The following is a 13,874-nucleotide window of genomic DNA, read 5'->3' as shown; positions in this document are numbered from 1 at the left end:
CGCTCGACCTGGCCCGCCATGCCGCCGCGTCCCCGCGCTTGAACGTCTACTGTGCCGCGCAGCTGTCGCGACGGATGGACGCAGCGGACTGCGGCATCGCGCGCTGGCCGAAGCGCCACGCCCCCGCGCATGTCGTCGACGGCGTGTGCAGGCTCTACGACGAGGCCAACGCATGCATATGCCGCCTCGAGCACCGCATCGAGGAGATCGCCGCCGCCATGCAGCCGGTGCCCCTGCCCTCTCCTCCCCGTCGCGCCGCCGCCGCCGCACAAGGGCGTGCCCATGCCGATGGAGGCACCGCTCGCAAGGACGCCTTCGCTGCTGTGCCAATGGTGGTGCCACCGCACAAGGGCATGGCTATGTCGGTGCCGATGCCGGTGTATGTGGACAGGAGTTCACAGCGTTATCTCCGAACGTGACGAAATGGTATTCTCAGGTAACGGTTCATTCGTTCAGTGCTATTTCATGGACGGACAAACTTTTAATGGTATTTTTCGGATATCGCAATCTTTCAGTGCTATAAAACTAATTTTTCCTTTTTTTTCTTCTCCACGGTCATGTTTGCTGGTCAAAATCAAATTTGATAAAACCACTCCGGTGATGAAGAGATAGCCTCCTCTTTCGATAAAGCTCCCGACGGCACGGCGCGCAGGGTCAGCACCAACGCTACCCTGGCCTCAGCTGCGCCTCCCATGGCGTCGTACCTCGCCGCCTTCCACCCCACTCTTTCCCCGGACCACCCCATAACCCATCCGCATCGCTGCCCTGCGCGCCCCAACCCCGCCACCGGCCTCCTCCGCCTCCTCCCGTCCCGCCACCGCGCTCGTCCCCCCGCGGCCGTCCGCCTCGCCGTTTCTGCCTCCTCCACCTCCGCCCCGCCCCCATCGGCGGATCGGTCGGAGGCCGCGTCGTCGCTGGAGAGATGCCTCTCGGCGACGGTGTCGGGGGCGGGGGCGGCGCCACCAGCCTCGCCCCCGCCGCGCGCCCCGCCGGCGATGAAGGGGGGAAGGAAGCAGTACGGCGCGTTCGGCGCCGTCACGCTCGAGAAGGCCAAGCTCGATCTCTCCCAGCGCCGCAAGAAGATCATGCCCGAGGTTGTTATCTTATCTTAATCCTCTCGCAGGTTTGCGTAATTTTTGCTGCGAGGAAGGGGGATTTCCTAAATTGGGTTTAGGAATTTTTAGGGATAATATAAGCCTTTGTGTTCGAAGGCCATTGGATGCAATAAAGAGTGCGGACTGCCCATGTTTAGCACAGTGGTGACTACAGTGATAAAGAGTGCCAAGGTATTGGATAAGGCATGCGGGGCAGAAAACTGGTGATGGTAGAATAGTTGTATGGAAATCATGGAAAAGACAGTTTTTTTTAGTGACCTACTATTGCCTTTCCTGTGCTTTTATTGTGTAACATGCTCTAATTTAGAGTTGCTACTCGGCATGGATATCTGCTTCAAAATTTTCCTGATTACATCTTCAAAACGAAGATAGTTTCGTGTGGACTTTTCCATCCAAAGGTGTGTGCCTGAACGTTTCTTGGTACTGTGGATTCCATATTCGTTTAACAAATGCTCATGTTGTCTGGTGTTTGCTTTGCTTATACTATTTCTCCCATGCCAAGTAGGCAATAGGCATTCTGAAAAGGGTCAGAACTACACTGCCTTGCTATTTCTGTCAGTTTGATTTTCTATCGATTACTTTGGTTTGTTTGGCACAGCTCCAACTTCATGATGGCAAGAACCATGCATGATTTGGAGTTTGTAAATTAAAAGATTATTTTAACATATGTATTTAATCTACAATGAAGGGCGGGCCTGGTGTAAGCGGTAGAGTCTTACTGCCTGTGACCGGAAGGTCCCGGGTTCGAGTCACGGTCTCCTCGCATTGTACAGGCGAGGGTAAGGCTTGCCACTAACACCCTTCCCGAGACCCCGCACAGAGCGGGAGCTCTCTGCACTGGGTACGCCCTTTTTTATGTATTTAATCTACAATGATAAGAAAATTGCTCAACCAAATGTGTTCAATGTGGCCATAGCTCTAGCTCCAACAATTTCTTGAGCTAGGGATGATGACCAACTCCAAATTTTGGAGCTGGAGCTTGGAGATGTGCCAATTTCTGGCATGGCTTCATCAAACTCCTGATCCCGATCCCCTCCAGCGTTGCCGCGCCTTTCTCTCTCTCTCTCGTTCTCCACCACTGCTCCGCCTCCTTCCGAAAGCCTGCTCTGCTTCCCTCTGCCCCTCTCTGTATGCGCTGCTCTGCTTCCCTCTCCTCCAGATGTGCTGCTCTCCTCTTCCCTCCGCCTCTCTGCTTCCCCTCCCTCTGGTCAGCGCTCTCAGATCAAAAGCCACTGCTGTCCCCTTCCAGATTGAGCAATTGACGAGCGGGATATGGAAGAAATCAAGCCAGCAGAAGCAAAATTGAGCAGGCCACCAGCAGAATCGACTAGGAGACAGTGAAATCGAGGGGGCGTCAGCATGCACTTAAGGCGACGGGGTGTCGCTTTGCCCCTGAGGCGATCCTAGACTGCTCCGATGCTTAAGCCACGCCTTAATAACCATGCTTGATGGGTGTCGCCTTGCTCCGATGTTTTAACAGTCCTTTTGTGTTCTATTTTGATGGGGCATTAGTCGTTTACTCTGATGGTACTAATTTTTTTCTCAATCAGTTGTTACTGTTTCAGTGGGAATATGTGAACTCGCTGCTACTTACGTAGGCTCAAAACTTTGATTTCAATTGTAAGAGTACTGCAGCAACAAACTCCTGTGTTGGAGCAGAAAGAGCTCATTCTGTGAGCTCACACGTTCCATGTGGCATCAGTAAGAAAAATGGTGATGGATTGTTTTGTGTGGACTTATGGAGCCGTTCATTGGTAGTCTGAGAAATAGCTAATGTTGACATTGTAGCCTAGCTGATCTAGTCATGATTATGCATCTTGTAGAGTTGCATGGGAATTTGGTAACTATGCAGTGATGAGCTGACCTGTTTTCCTGGTTTCAGGTTACATTGAGTTGGTGTTACACACCTGACTTAAGTTTTTATTGAGCATGCATGGCTAGATATATGGTTGGATTGAGTTGAAATCGGATATCCTTTCTTATAATCTACTTCTTGTTGTACCTTATTTGCTATATGGTTAGGACAAAGTAACAAACTGTGATGGCCATGTGCATTATTAAGTTTTCTAACTGCATTTACTAATCACAAATTTCCTTTCAATATTTCAGCTGGCAACAGGTGGTGGTGGTGGAGATATTGGAAAAAGGATCGGTCATGGTGGGGGTGATGGTGGTGATGATGATGGTGATGATGATGATTACTTTGATGATTTTGATGATGGAGAGGAAGAAGAAGGTGGGCTTTTTAGGAGGCGAATTGTTGTACAAGAGGTGAGATTGCAAATATTTTGAATTCAGATGAAACTGTGTCCATGTCCTGATAAACGTTGAGGCTTGTGAGTTAAAGTACTTTTCTTGAGGCAGCTATTCAATAGAGAGTTTGTAGAAGCTGTGTTGCAAGAATGGTGCAAGACGATGAGTAATTTGCCTGCTGGTCTCCGCCAAGCTTGTGAGATGGTAAAATTTGACCACCCCTTTCATATTTCTTACTTTAGTTTTGGTACGATAGTTGAACAACATGAATTTACAAGATATATATGTCTGGTTGCAGGGTTTGGTGAGTTCTGCACAGATGGTATGTTACTTGTCAATATTTGCAAGACCTACAAACACTAGGTCCCTCTCAAGAGCTCTTCCAGGTTGGCTTTCCAGAGGTCTTGTTGGAAGGTAACTTCCAGAATCATGTGCTTGTTGACACCATATTTGGTTAAGGTAGATTGCTTCCATAATTTTAGAGTTTAGTTTAAAGTTGAACTGAGTGAATTCGGACATGCGTTATGAAGTTTGATAATAATCATTATTTAATATCTAGTTTCTTGCTAGGATAAACATGGTAGAATAGGCATGGCGCATGCATTGCATTGTTGGGATATTTGACTGTTTCAACTTTCAATAAATAGTCTATGCAAAGAACACGTGCCAATAAAATAGGTTTCATTATTGTTCTTTCCAAGTCAGATGGGTTATAAGGTTTTCTCATGGGTCTAAATGGACCTTCGAGGTGTTGGAGCCGCCGGCAGACATGCCGCCAACCTGCGCCAGCCGGTGGCTGCCGCCCCCTCCCTCTCTAAGATGCGGCTAGCCCTAGGGCAGCCGTTCCCCTCCTCTAACCGCCCTCATCCCACCAATTGTTCCCTCAAATCCTTCTCTCATGTGCCTACGGGGGGGGGGGGGGGGGGGGGGGGGGGGGGGGGTGGGGTTGGGGGATAGCGACTGGATTATTAAGAATTGAGATTTTGTGAGATCTTACTGAAATAAAACCTGTGTTTCGTGCTACTATTTTGGTCATAAAAACTGTGGTTTCCTCCTGCAAATTCGAGAAAATAAATAATGCAAGTTGCTTTTCTTTCAAACAAATATGCAGTATATTCTGTTGTTTGCAGGACACTTGCAGATCCATCATTCCCACATAAGATGGCTTTGGAGTTTATGGCTACCTTTTCCTCGTCTATTTGGTGGGAAATTAATATTCGCAAGGAGAGGTATGTTTTACCTTTTCAAAAGCTATTCAACAATCTCACTTTATTACATCATTAAACCATTTCACACTTTTGGGAAATCAGGTTTGGACAAGAATGGGACTTGGTGATTGTGAATGCTTTGACTGCATCGTGTTGCAACTTGATGGTTATTGGGCTTTTGGCACCGTGCCGTTCATATGGAAGTACATCTCGATTTGACTTCCAAAATGCAATTGAGAAACTTCCAAATAACATATTTGAGAAGAGCTATCCTTTGAGAGAGTTTGATCTACCAAAACGAATCAGTGCATTCTTTTATAAAGCTGCTGAGTTTAGTCTGGTTGGGTTTGTGGCTGGCTCTGTTCAAGGTGGTATGTCAAAAGTCTTGTCTGCAAGAAAAGAAAGGAGGTCGGTTTATCATAGTATTCAAAGTCATATAAAAGCATCCTTCTAAGGCTTCTCTGATGCATCCTTTTAATTATTATATTATTACCCTTCAATTTAGGTTATCGGTGACTATTCCCTCTATCAGCGCCAATGCTCTTGGTTATGGAGCTCTCCTAGCACTCTATGCGAACTTGCGTTATCAATTGCTCTGTGGACTAGACCAATATATGGTCAAGCGCTTTGATGTTTTGGGTGTGGCAATCTTCTTTAGCACAGCAGCAAGGTAAATCTGTATTGATGTTTTCTCTTAATACATTAGTGTTTCATGGAATAAGTCATTTGTGTGGTTCATTGTGCATAATAAGCAGAATTGAGCTGAATGCTGAGATGAACTAATTTTTGAGATGGACATTTGTAGCATCATGAGGCTTCGATGACACAATTTGGGGTCTTGTAACTCCTTAGGATTAAGGTCCTTCTGATTGATCTTTACATGTTCAATGACAGAATATGGATTCATATTGTTTTTTGACTTTGAGCTGGCAACATGGATAGCAATAAAGCATCTGGTAATAGAAATGAAATAATCAAAACACTGAAAATTGATAACTTATATCAAACTGGGTTCACACCTTATAATTTGCGTGAAATTGACTGAAATTAGTTTCAGATGAATCGTTATAACAGACAGCTACTTCCTGCAGATTAGTGTGGCTCGATATATATGTGTGCCCTACACCAAAACTGGACCATAGAATTTAAAATTTCGCATTCACACTTCAAAATTTCAGTGAAATTAACTGACATTTGTTGTAGAGTCGGTACTTTTTGTAGATCACTCCAGTAAGATCAACATGTGGGTCCCACATTAGAAACCTAAAACTATAACAAACCTTGTGTTACCTGATTCATCCATTTCTACTAATAGATTATTAATTGAGCTAAAGACTACCCCATGGATAATCTATTCCCCATACTCTATCCTACCCATTTCTATTGGATATATATTTTTTACTCATATCCTGCCCTAATGTGATGGGTAAGGGTTTGAATATGGGTAATTGATACCCACTAACAGGTATACATGATACCATATGCTAGTACATCATAGATTGGCTGTTTATCTTCTTACTGGTGTTTCTTATCTGTGCGGTACGGTCCTATGCTATGAGTTATTGAGTTATTATTGTCTCAGGTTCATTATATTGGTCCCTTCAAAAGTTGCCCATTATATTGGTCTCTTATCATGAGGAATTTCAGTTGAATTGCATATACTTTGGGATATACATACTTATAAATATTGAAGTATTGAATTTGTTGGGTTCCGAAATGGTTACAGCGTATTCCTTTATTCTTCATCTTCTCTATTCACTTGCTGGTCGAGAACTCGAGATTGCCGAAGTTATGTACTCCTATAGACTAACAGTGAGAAAATAAAAAAACCATAACTCCATTCGGTGGGATGGCCTGTGCGAACATGTCAGAGACATCAGTGACCTCTGGTCAGCATACATAATTTAGTGGCATATAACATATAAGGAATCACCTGGGCAGTGCTTTTATTGTCCATCTGTTCACAAAGACTTGGATTAGTAAAAGTTTTCAGCATTTCAATACTTTAGGACATTGTTTTGATCTTATCATCAACCAATATTTTTTATACTCTTGCATTCTTATATATACTTTTGGCTGTTTTCAACGTTATTCTCATATTCTGAACCTAATTGTACCCTCCTTTCTTGTGGTTCTTTGTGTTTAATCTCTCACCTTTTATTTGTACAATCTTAATCGGCATTTCTGTGCTTAGCAACTATGTGAACTCGGCCCATTTTTATATTACACGGACTAATGAACTGCTCCTTGTTCTCTGAGTGCTTGTTCTAGCACTAACACAATGATGTTTATATTGCAGACTGATGAATATTCAGATTGGTGAGGCATCAAGGCGAACATGGCTTGGCGAGGAAGCTGATCCACAGTACTCAGATCGGCTGCTGAGAGCATACAAGAGGCCTGTGGAGGTTTACATGGACCAACAGGATTCAAGGTGGTTTATATCCAAGGATGCAATTGTATCTGGCCTTGGTCTTCTAGGCATCAAGCAGGGTGGACCCGAGGCAGCATTGTCTAAGCCTCGTCGAAAGAGAGTCGTCCGCAAAAAGGTCGCTTCAGGTTGAGTTTAGTGGATTTGGTAGCAATGCTGGAACAATTTTGCTTCTGTTCCACTATGCGAGAGGGAGGTCTACCCAAATAATGGTAAATGAGAAAAACTATCAACGTCAACCACCACGTGGTCTATCGGCGAAGGCATCAAAGGGTTTGTTACTGGGAAGGGTTGGTTAAAAGGTGCCCATTACTATTTTTTATAATTTAATTGCAGTGATTTCCTTGTTTTTGGTAAGAATAATATGTTGGTTTCTTGTATTGCTGGTGAGGCAAATAGACACGTTTAGTGGTAGCTCTGTAAGATTGTTAATGTACTGACTTCAACATGAGAAATGGATTCTGCATTCTCGGGTTAGGACCATGCTTCTTTAATGAAAAGTTATTCAAGTACTAAGGCCAGTTTCAATGTAAGTTTTATTTTGCTATTTCCAAGACTCATATTTTTTAAGGCTTTGTTTAGATGCATGTGTATTCACTTTAACTCATATATGTTGGAGCGGATTGGAATAAAATTTAGTTTAATTCCACCCCAATCTACTTTGTGAATTGAGATGAATACTTGTGTATCCAAACAAGGCCTTAAAGTGAAATAAAACAATACTTCTTATATGTGGATTGAAATGAATACATACGCATATAAACAAGGCTTAAAGTGGAATAAAACAATACCTAGTGGAATGTTTTATTTCACATTTTCATATACTAGTCATATAATTTCATTGTTGTATGGTGTTACGATCTTGCAAAGTACTGGCACTTCAAAATTCGTCTAGGCATTCCAGCACGTCAAAGGCAACTCATTTGGTAAATAAAATATCGTTAAGAGAAAATAGATTAATCTCCTTCAGTATCAGTACCATATGAAATAGACCTCATATATGACACACGTCACTTTAAAAAGCTACAACTCTCTTCATTCCAAATTGTATGTCTTTTTAGCTTTTTTTTAGATTTAGATATATAGATTTTGTTATGCCCCTAAATAAGTTTTTGCAATGCACCTAAATATATACTATGCCTATATGTACAGTAAAAACTATGCTAGAAAAGTCAAAACGACCGACAATTTGCAACCGGAGGGTAGCAGCTTTCTGAGGACCTTTTCCTCGAGCATCTCACCTCATCTTCAGTCCTGTGATATACTTATCACAAAGATGTACCAATTCAGGAATATGCATACACAGATGAAACAAAGAGTTCACACTTGAACAACCTATCGAAATTGAACCTATCATTTTAATAAGTTTAATAGCCAAAACTTTAGGTCATCAATTGCCTATCAACTGTTTCAAAAGATCAGTTTTGAGAATTGTTTCAAAAGATCTAGCGTACGAAGACCGTCTAGTTTGGATGCACAGGCACCTGATTTTATCATAAAACTATACAACTTCATAGAACTTTTTTTTTTCTGATCAGTACATGTAGCAGTGTGTCACTGCTTTGAGAACTCAGAACAAGCAGGAAAATTACCCAAACTAACACCATGGTTTGGGGAAACTAACCAAGTAGGCAGGTTACCATGGATTTGTTGATGAGGAATGATTCGCATTGCTACCAACATTGGATCCATGCTACCATAACACATTTGGAGAGGGGGATTGAAAATTTCCCATACCTAGATGCAGTGACAACATCTATTTGCTGGATTCCCATTTCATTTTCTCGACCCTCCATTGAACTCTGCCCGTTGCATTGTTCCTTTGTAGATGACCTTTTTTTTCTTAAAAACCCAGGAGAGCTATGTATTATTATAATAAGAAAAAAAGGAAAGAACCCTTACAAACATCCCAAACTCACGCTAAATAAACTAAGAGTACATTCTATCCCTTCCTGAAATGAAGGTGACCTCAACTTAATCTCACATAGGGAGTAGGCTAGCTAGGTAAGAAATACCCCTCGTACCTGCACACATCCTTTCATGCATGCTCCAAGTGTGTGACCGGCCAAGATCTTAAGGGTTCCCCATAGAGCCGACTACCTAGCAAGGAGATGGGCAGGCCCAGGAAGGCGCGGGATAAGTTGTATAGATGAGCATGCAGCATGTAACCCGACACGGGGCCCACTATTTTAGCCCGGCACAAGCACGGCACGCCCTAGTGTTTCGCAGACCAGGGCCAGCTTGACCCGGTGTATAGGGTCGTGCCTGGGCCACCACTCAGGCATGACAGGCAGCCCAGCTCTACCCAACAATTAAAGCAAGGCCCGATGGTGGCCCGGTGGCCACCATGGACTGCTAAGAGCCCACCACATGTCCTTCGTATCCCTGACTCTAACGTCATTTCTCAATTCCCCAATCCCACCCCGTTCCCCACCCCACACCCCACGCCACACATAGCTCTGCTCCTCACCTCCTCCCCCTTTGCTCCTCCACGCCCCAACAAGCTAGCCACATCCTCCTCGTCCTCTTGCTCCCGCACCATCGGCACTCCAGAAGACGTGCGTGCCCCCAACGCAGTCGCCCTCCTCCACGCGCTTGCGACGGCTCTACTCGCGCTAGAGCAGCTCCTTCCGGTCGCATAGCTTCCCCTTCCCCTTTCCTTTCCTCGTGCTCACGCGGTTTGCTCTTTGCCTTCCCCTGCTAATGCTCGGGCACACGCCTAGGTGGCGGAAACTCCGTGCGTCCTCTCTTCCCCTTCCTTTGTTGACTCAAGGCGAGCGCAGGGCAGCCATGGGAGCCGCGGCTACAATGGTGGTGGCCTCCCTTGACCTACTACCGCCGTAGCACCGCCTCTCTTCCCCAAGCTCGGCTGCTATCGCCGCGGTGTCGCCTCCCTTCCACTGACAACTTGGTCTCGGGCTGGCCCGATAGACTTCACAGGTCGTGCATTGTGGGCCAGGCCAGTATGGAAAGTGGCCCGTAGTGATGTGATTGGGCCGTCGGCCAAGCACGAAGCCCAACTTGGCATGGCCTAATGGCATGCCGTGCCTTGCCCGGCCCGTCCTGGGCTGCTGGGTGGCCTGTTTCATCATCTATAATAAGGTGGCATGGCTTCCAAGGCAAGTAAATTGACTTAATCAGATAAAGGAAAGCCTATATTTGTAGTGTGACTAGAACTCTTCTGTCTTAACAGAATAGGATTAGAACGGTGCATCTGCCCTCTGGAGTATATAATGAGAGGCATTACCCCTTGTAACAATTCATACGACACAATCCAACGCAAGGCAAACAACCATACAGGACGTAGGGTATTATGCTATTGATCAGTCTGAACCTATCTAAATTGATGTCTAACATTAACCATCGAGTTTTTGTTTACACCGAAGCCCACCAATCCTTGCTATGGGAAACCCCGTAGCAAGGTTGCTGGTCATCAAACACCGACAGCTAGCATGCCTGGTATGGGCTTTTAGCAAAAAATGTTTAGAAGCTCGATGGACCTCAAGCTTGACACCGTCTTTGGGGCGGTATCGACTTTCATCTTTGGTTCCTAGGTTTGCACGGTGGATGACTCTAGCATACTCAATCATCGCCTCATGGAGACTCCCGTGAATCAAGCTTCTCCGACTCTTCTTCAAGATGCATTGGAGGATCTCATCGAGAATTTTGGCAAATTTTCAATTTCCAGTTCGATCCAGCCGAGAAAACAACTCAAGTCGCTTGAGTCCAACTCGGGCACAACCAACTTTTTCAAGTCAAGTTCCAGGCCATCAGACAACTATGGTCCAAGCCTAGTCCGACTTCCACAAGGGTTGAAGAATACCACCTCTATTTACTAGATGGCAGTCTCAAGATTTGTACCATTTACTCCCATCTCATAGGAGGATGAGGAAGAAGTCCCAAAAATAGGCGCTCAACAAGGCCTAGTCCTTACGACCACATTAGAAGAAAAGATCATACATTGGTTAGGTGTCCGGCTACTTAGGAACTCTTTTGATTCTGCCCGCGTAGTCGCCATGATGGGGCTATTGCCATATCAAGCTAGAACCATCCACTTCGACATAGCGGAACGAAAGCAATGACCATCGAGCCTTGCACCACCAATAGCATGGGCAGCTTTGATCACAGCCGGGTGGTCTTTGCCCTCATAGACATTGCCGAAGATGACGAGGAAGAAGCCGACATCTCCAACGAAAAGAACAACATAGTTGGAGAGACAGAAGCCCAAAGGGCTAGTTAGCAGCGCAAGAATAGGCAACGTGCGCAACGACGCCTCCGTGCCTAACATCATCGTGAGGCACGTGAGCGACACGACGCCAAACAATAGCACCACAACGAGGACAGAGACTTGTACATCCACTGTCGCCGCCTTGAAGTTCTAGGTGGCTCCACCGCTGGCAACATCGAATCTGACTTCTAGGAAGTCACTTGGCACAAGGTCTACAACACCCCTGAAGCTAATATCATGTTCATAGCGAGTGCACTACGTCATGAAGAAAACCTTACCATCGAGCTTGAGTTTAACAAAGTCATGCTAGAGACTACAATGGTAATGCTTCACAGACGACAAACAATAGTATCACATGCGGCATCTATCCAGACATAGCATGCTTCCAGTAGAGGGCACACAACAGAAGACCAATGAACGACAACCAAAACAAGGGAGTCACAGGCCACCCTCAAGGCGGTCAACATCAAGGTGATCTGCGTGACATCCTAAACAACCATGATCTTTGCGAACGACTAAATGCCAAGCACTAGGATCCCAACTACATAGAGTCCTCCCGTAGGGATGATGGACTAGTGGATGGCTTCCCCTGCTTTTCCAGCAGACTAAACGCTCTCTCTTACCCACAGAAGTTCAAGCCCATCAACATTGACAAGTAGGATGGTAAGAAGGACCCAAGCCAACTGATTCGATGCTACTCGGCCACCATCGGCCTCACAAGAGGAAATGATGACATTAAGGCAATCTACTTCCCGATGGTACTTGAAGCTACTCCACTGACTTTATGAAAGGTCCTAAATGGATAGAGGGGGTGAATAGCATAATAAAAATTCTTCAAGATAACCTGAGCAACTTGTTAGACTATAAGATGATGATAAATGTGTTTTGCTCTAGCTCTACAAAATGTTGCAAGCCACCTACCGAATGCTAGTGAAGTATGATCTCTATTTCAATCAATGAACTATGTCAATAGTTCTAGTGTAGTGAGCTAGCTAGCACAAGAATTACAACTAATTACTTCTAGCTACTCAACTAAATGCTACTCTACTCAACTAGCAAGAAATAGCTAATTCTATCACTACACAAGTAAAACAAGAAAGTAATTGCAAGAGTGATAGAGATTATACCGAGCCGACAAGAGATAAATTAATCACAAGAATACCAATAAGAAACAACAATTTATCCCGAGGTTCACTTGCTTGCCGGCAAGCTAGTGCCCATTGTGTTGGACATTCACTTGGTGGTTCATGCGCTAATAGGCATACACAAGCCTAGCCCTACACAAGGGTGCCGTAAGAACCTACACAAATGAAGGCACTTGTAGCACCCTAGGTGTTTGTCACCAGTTAAGCAATGGGTTTGAGCTCAAACATGACATGTTAAGTGGTGATGAAGGTGTCAAGGTCAAATCTACAAGTGTGAGCTCCAACATGGTAAGTTCAGTAGTAACCAAGAGCTCCAGTTCAAACTTGTAAGTGGTGACAAAGGTGTTGGGATCAACTCTCTAAGAATGAGCCCCAACTTAAACTTGGACAATACACCTTTGCTTACATGTTGGCCCTTTTAAGATATATACCTAAGTAATATTGAAGATGCTTCTTTCATGTGCCTCACCTCAATTTTCACCCACATTGACGACTGGAAAAGTTTCATGAAGTTTGGAGCCAAAAATTCACATGAAATGATGAGTTATACATTCTTGCTTGAATTGCACTATTAAGTGAATGGAATTATAGGTCATCAACCAAATCTTGCAACTAGCTCAAACAACTCTACTTACAGTCATTAACAAAAGTTATGAATGGTTCATGTTGAGCTAATGGTCAGAAAATGCTTCAATAGATCAAAAATGATAATTTAAGCTTTATTGTGATGCTACTTTAACTTGGTTTGAATTGTGGCTTGGAGTGTTTGCATGGTAGTGGAACCTAAATAAAAGTTGTAGCTCGTCTTATGTAGAACATACTTTGTTTAATGGTCAAGAGCTAAATCAGTGCCTAGCTTAGCCATACAGAGCTCACAAGAATAAACAAAATGCTGTTTTGGAATCCTGAAATTTGGCTAAGTCTGGGGTGACTGAATCTTCGTGTTTCCATTTTCAAGTACCCTGCTTTGGGAATTAATATCTCACAAACCATTTCGATTTGGACCAAACTCCTTTAATGAAAGTTGTAGTACTCGTGTAGCTCTGTCACATGGTGCAATTGGTTGAACAAATTGCTAACCGGTTTGAGAGATATGGAGACAAAATAGAGTTTTAGCTTATATTTTTGAGGTGGTTTTGATCCTTTCATTCAGATTTTGGAACAGGCTGTGGCCAACCAACCTCAGAAGCCAGGCGCCGCATGGCCTCCCATACATGCGCCGCTCGCCAGCTTGCCCCTGCTCACCTATGTGGAGGACCGACATTGCATCTCTCTCCCTCCCACTCGCTTGCCTCCCTCTCCTTGTCTGCCTAGATGCCGAAGGAGAGTAGGCCGCCACGGCTAACTAGACTAGCCACCAGACGCCCTTGCCACTGTGAAATTCAACGCTGCCGCCGCGCCTTGCTTCAATCCACCACCCCAGCAGTACCACCATGGCGCCCTCTTGCTCGCTAACCTAGCTACGTCAGCCATTGTCGCAAGGTGAGGGCCCTT

At 44.7% G+C, this 13,874-nt stretch overlaps 1 protein-coding gene across 1 annotated transcript; it reads left to right on the top strand.

Moving 5' to 3' along the window:
* The first annotated feature begins 610 nt into the window (after nucleotides 1–610).
* On the top strand, nucleotides 611–7,523 carry LOC136507933 (protein RETICULATA-RELATED 1, chloroplastic-like). Its single transcript, XM_066502526.1, has 8 exons — nucleotides 611–1,094; nucleotides 3,225–3,386; nucleotides 3,480–3,572; nucleotides 3,667–3,782; nucleotides 4,499–4,597; nucleotides 4,679–4,984; nucleotides 5,082–5,246; nucleotides 6,876–7,523. The coding sequence occupies exons 1-8, from the start codon at nucleotides 693–695 to the stop codon at nucleotides 7,138–7,140; spliced, it is 1,608 nt and encodes a 535-aa protein (XP_066358623.1). The 5' UTR covers nucleotides 611–692; the 3' UTR covers nucleotides 7,141–7,523.
* The last annotated feature ends 6,351 nt before the right edge of the window (nucleotides 7,524–13,874 follow it).

This window comes from Miscanthus floridulus, chromosome 15 (genome assembly GCF_019320115.1).
Source record: "Miscanthus floridulus cultivar M001 chromosome 15, ASM1932011v1, whole genome shotgun sequence".
In the NCBI taxonomy this organism is placed as follows: domain Eukaryota; kingdom Viridiplantae; phylum Streptophyta; class Magnoliopsida; order Poales; family Poaceae; genus Miscanthus; species Miscanthus floridulus.
The sequence above is the reverse complement of the archived record's forward strand: the minus strand, read 5'-3'. Positions and strand labels throughout refer to the sequence as shown.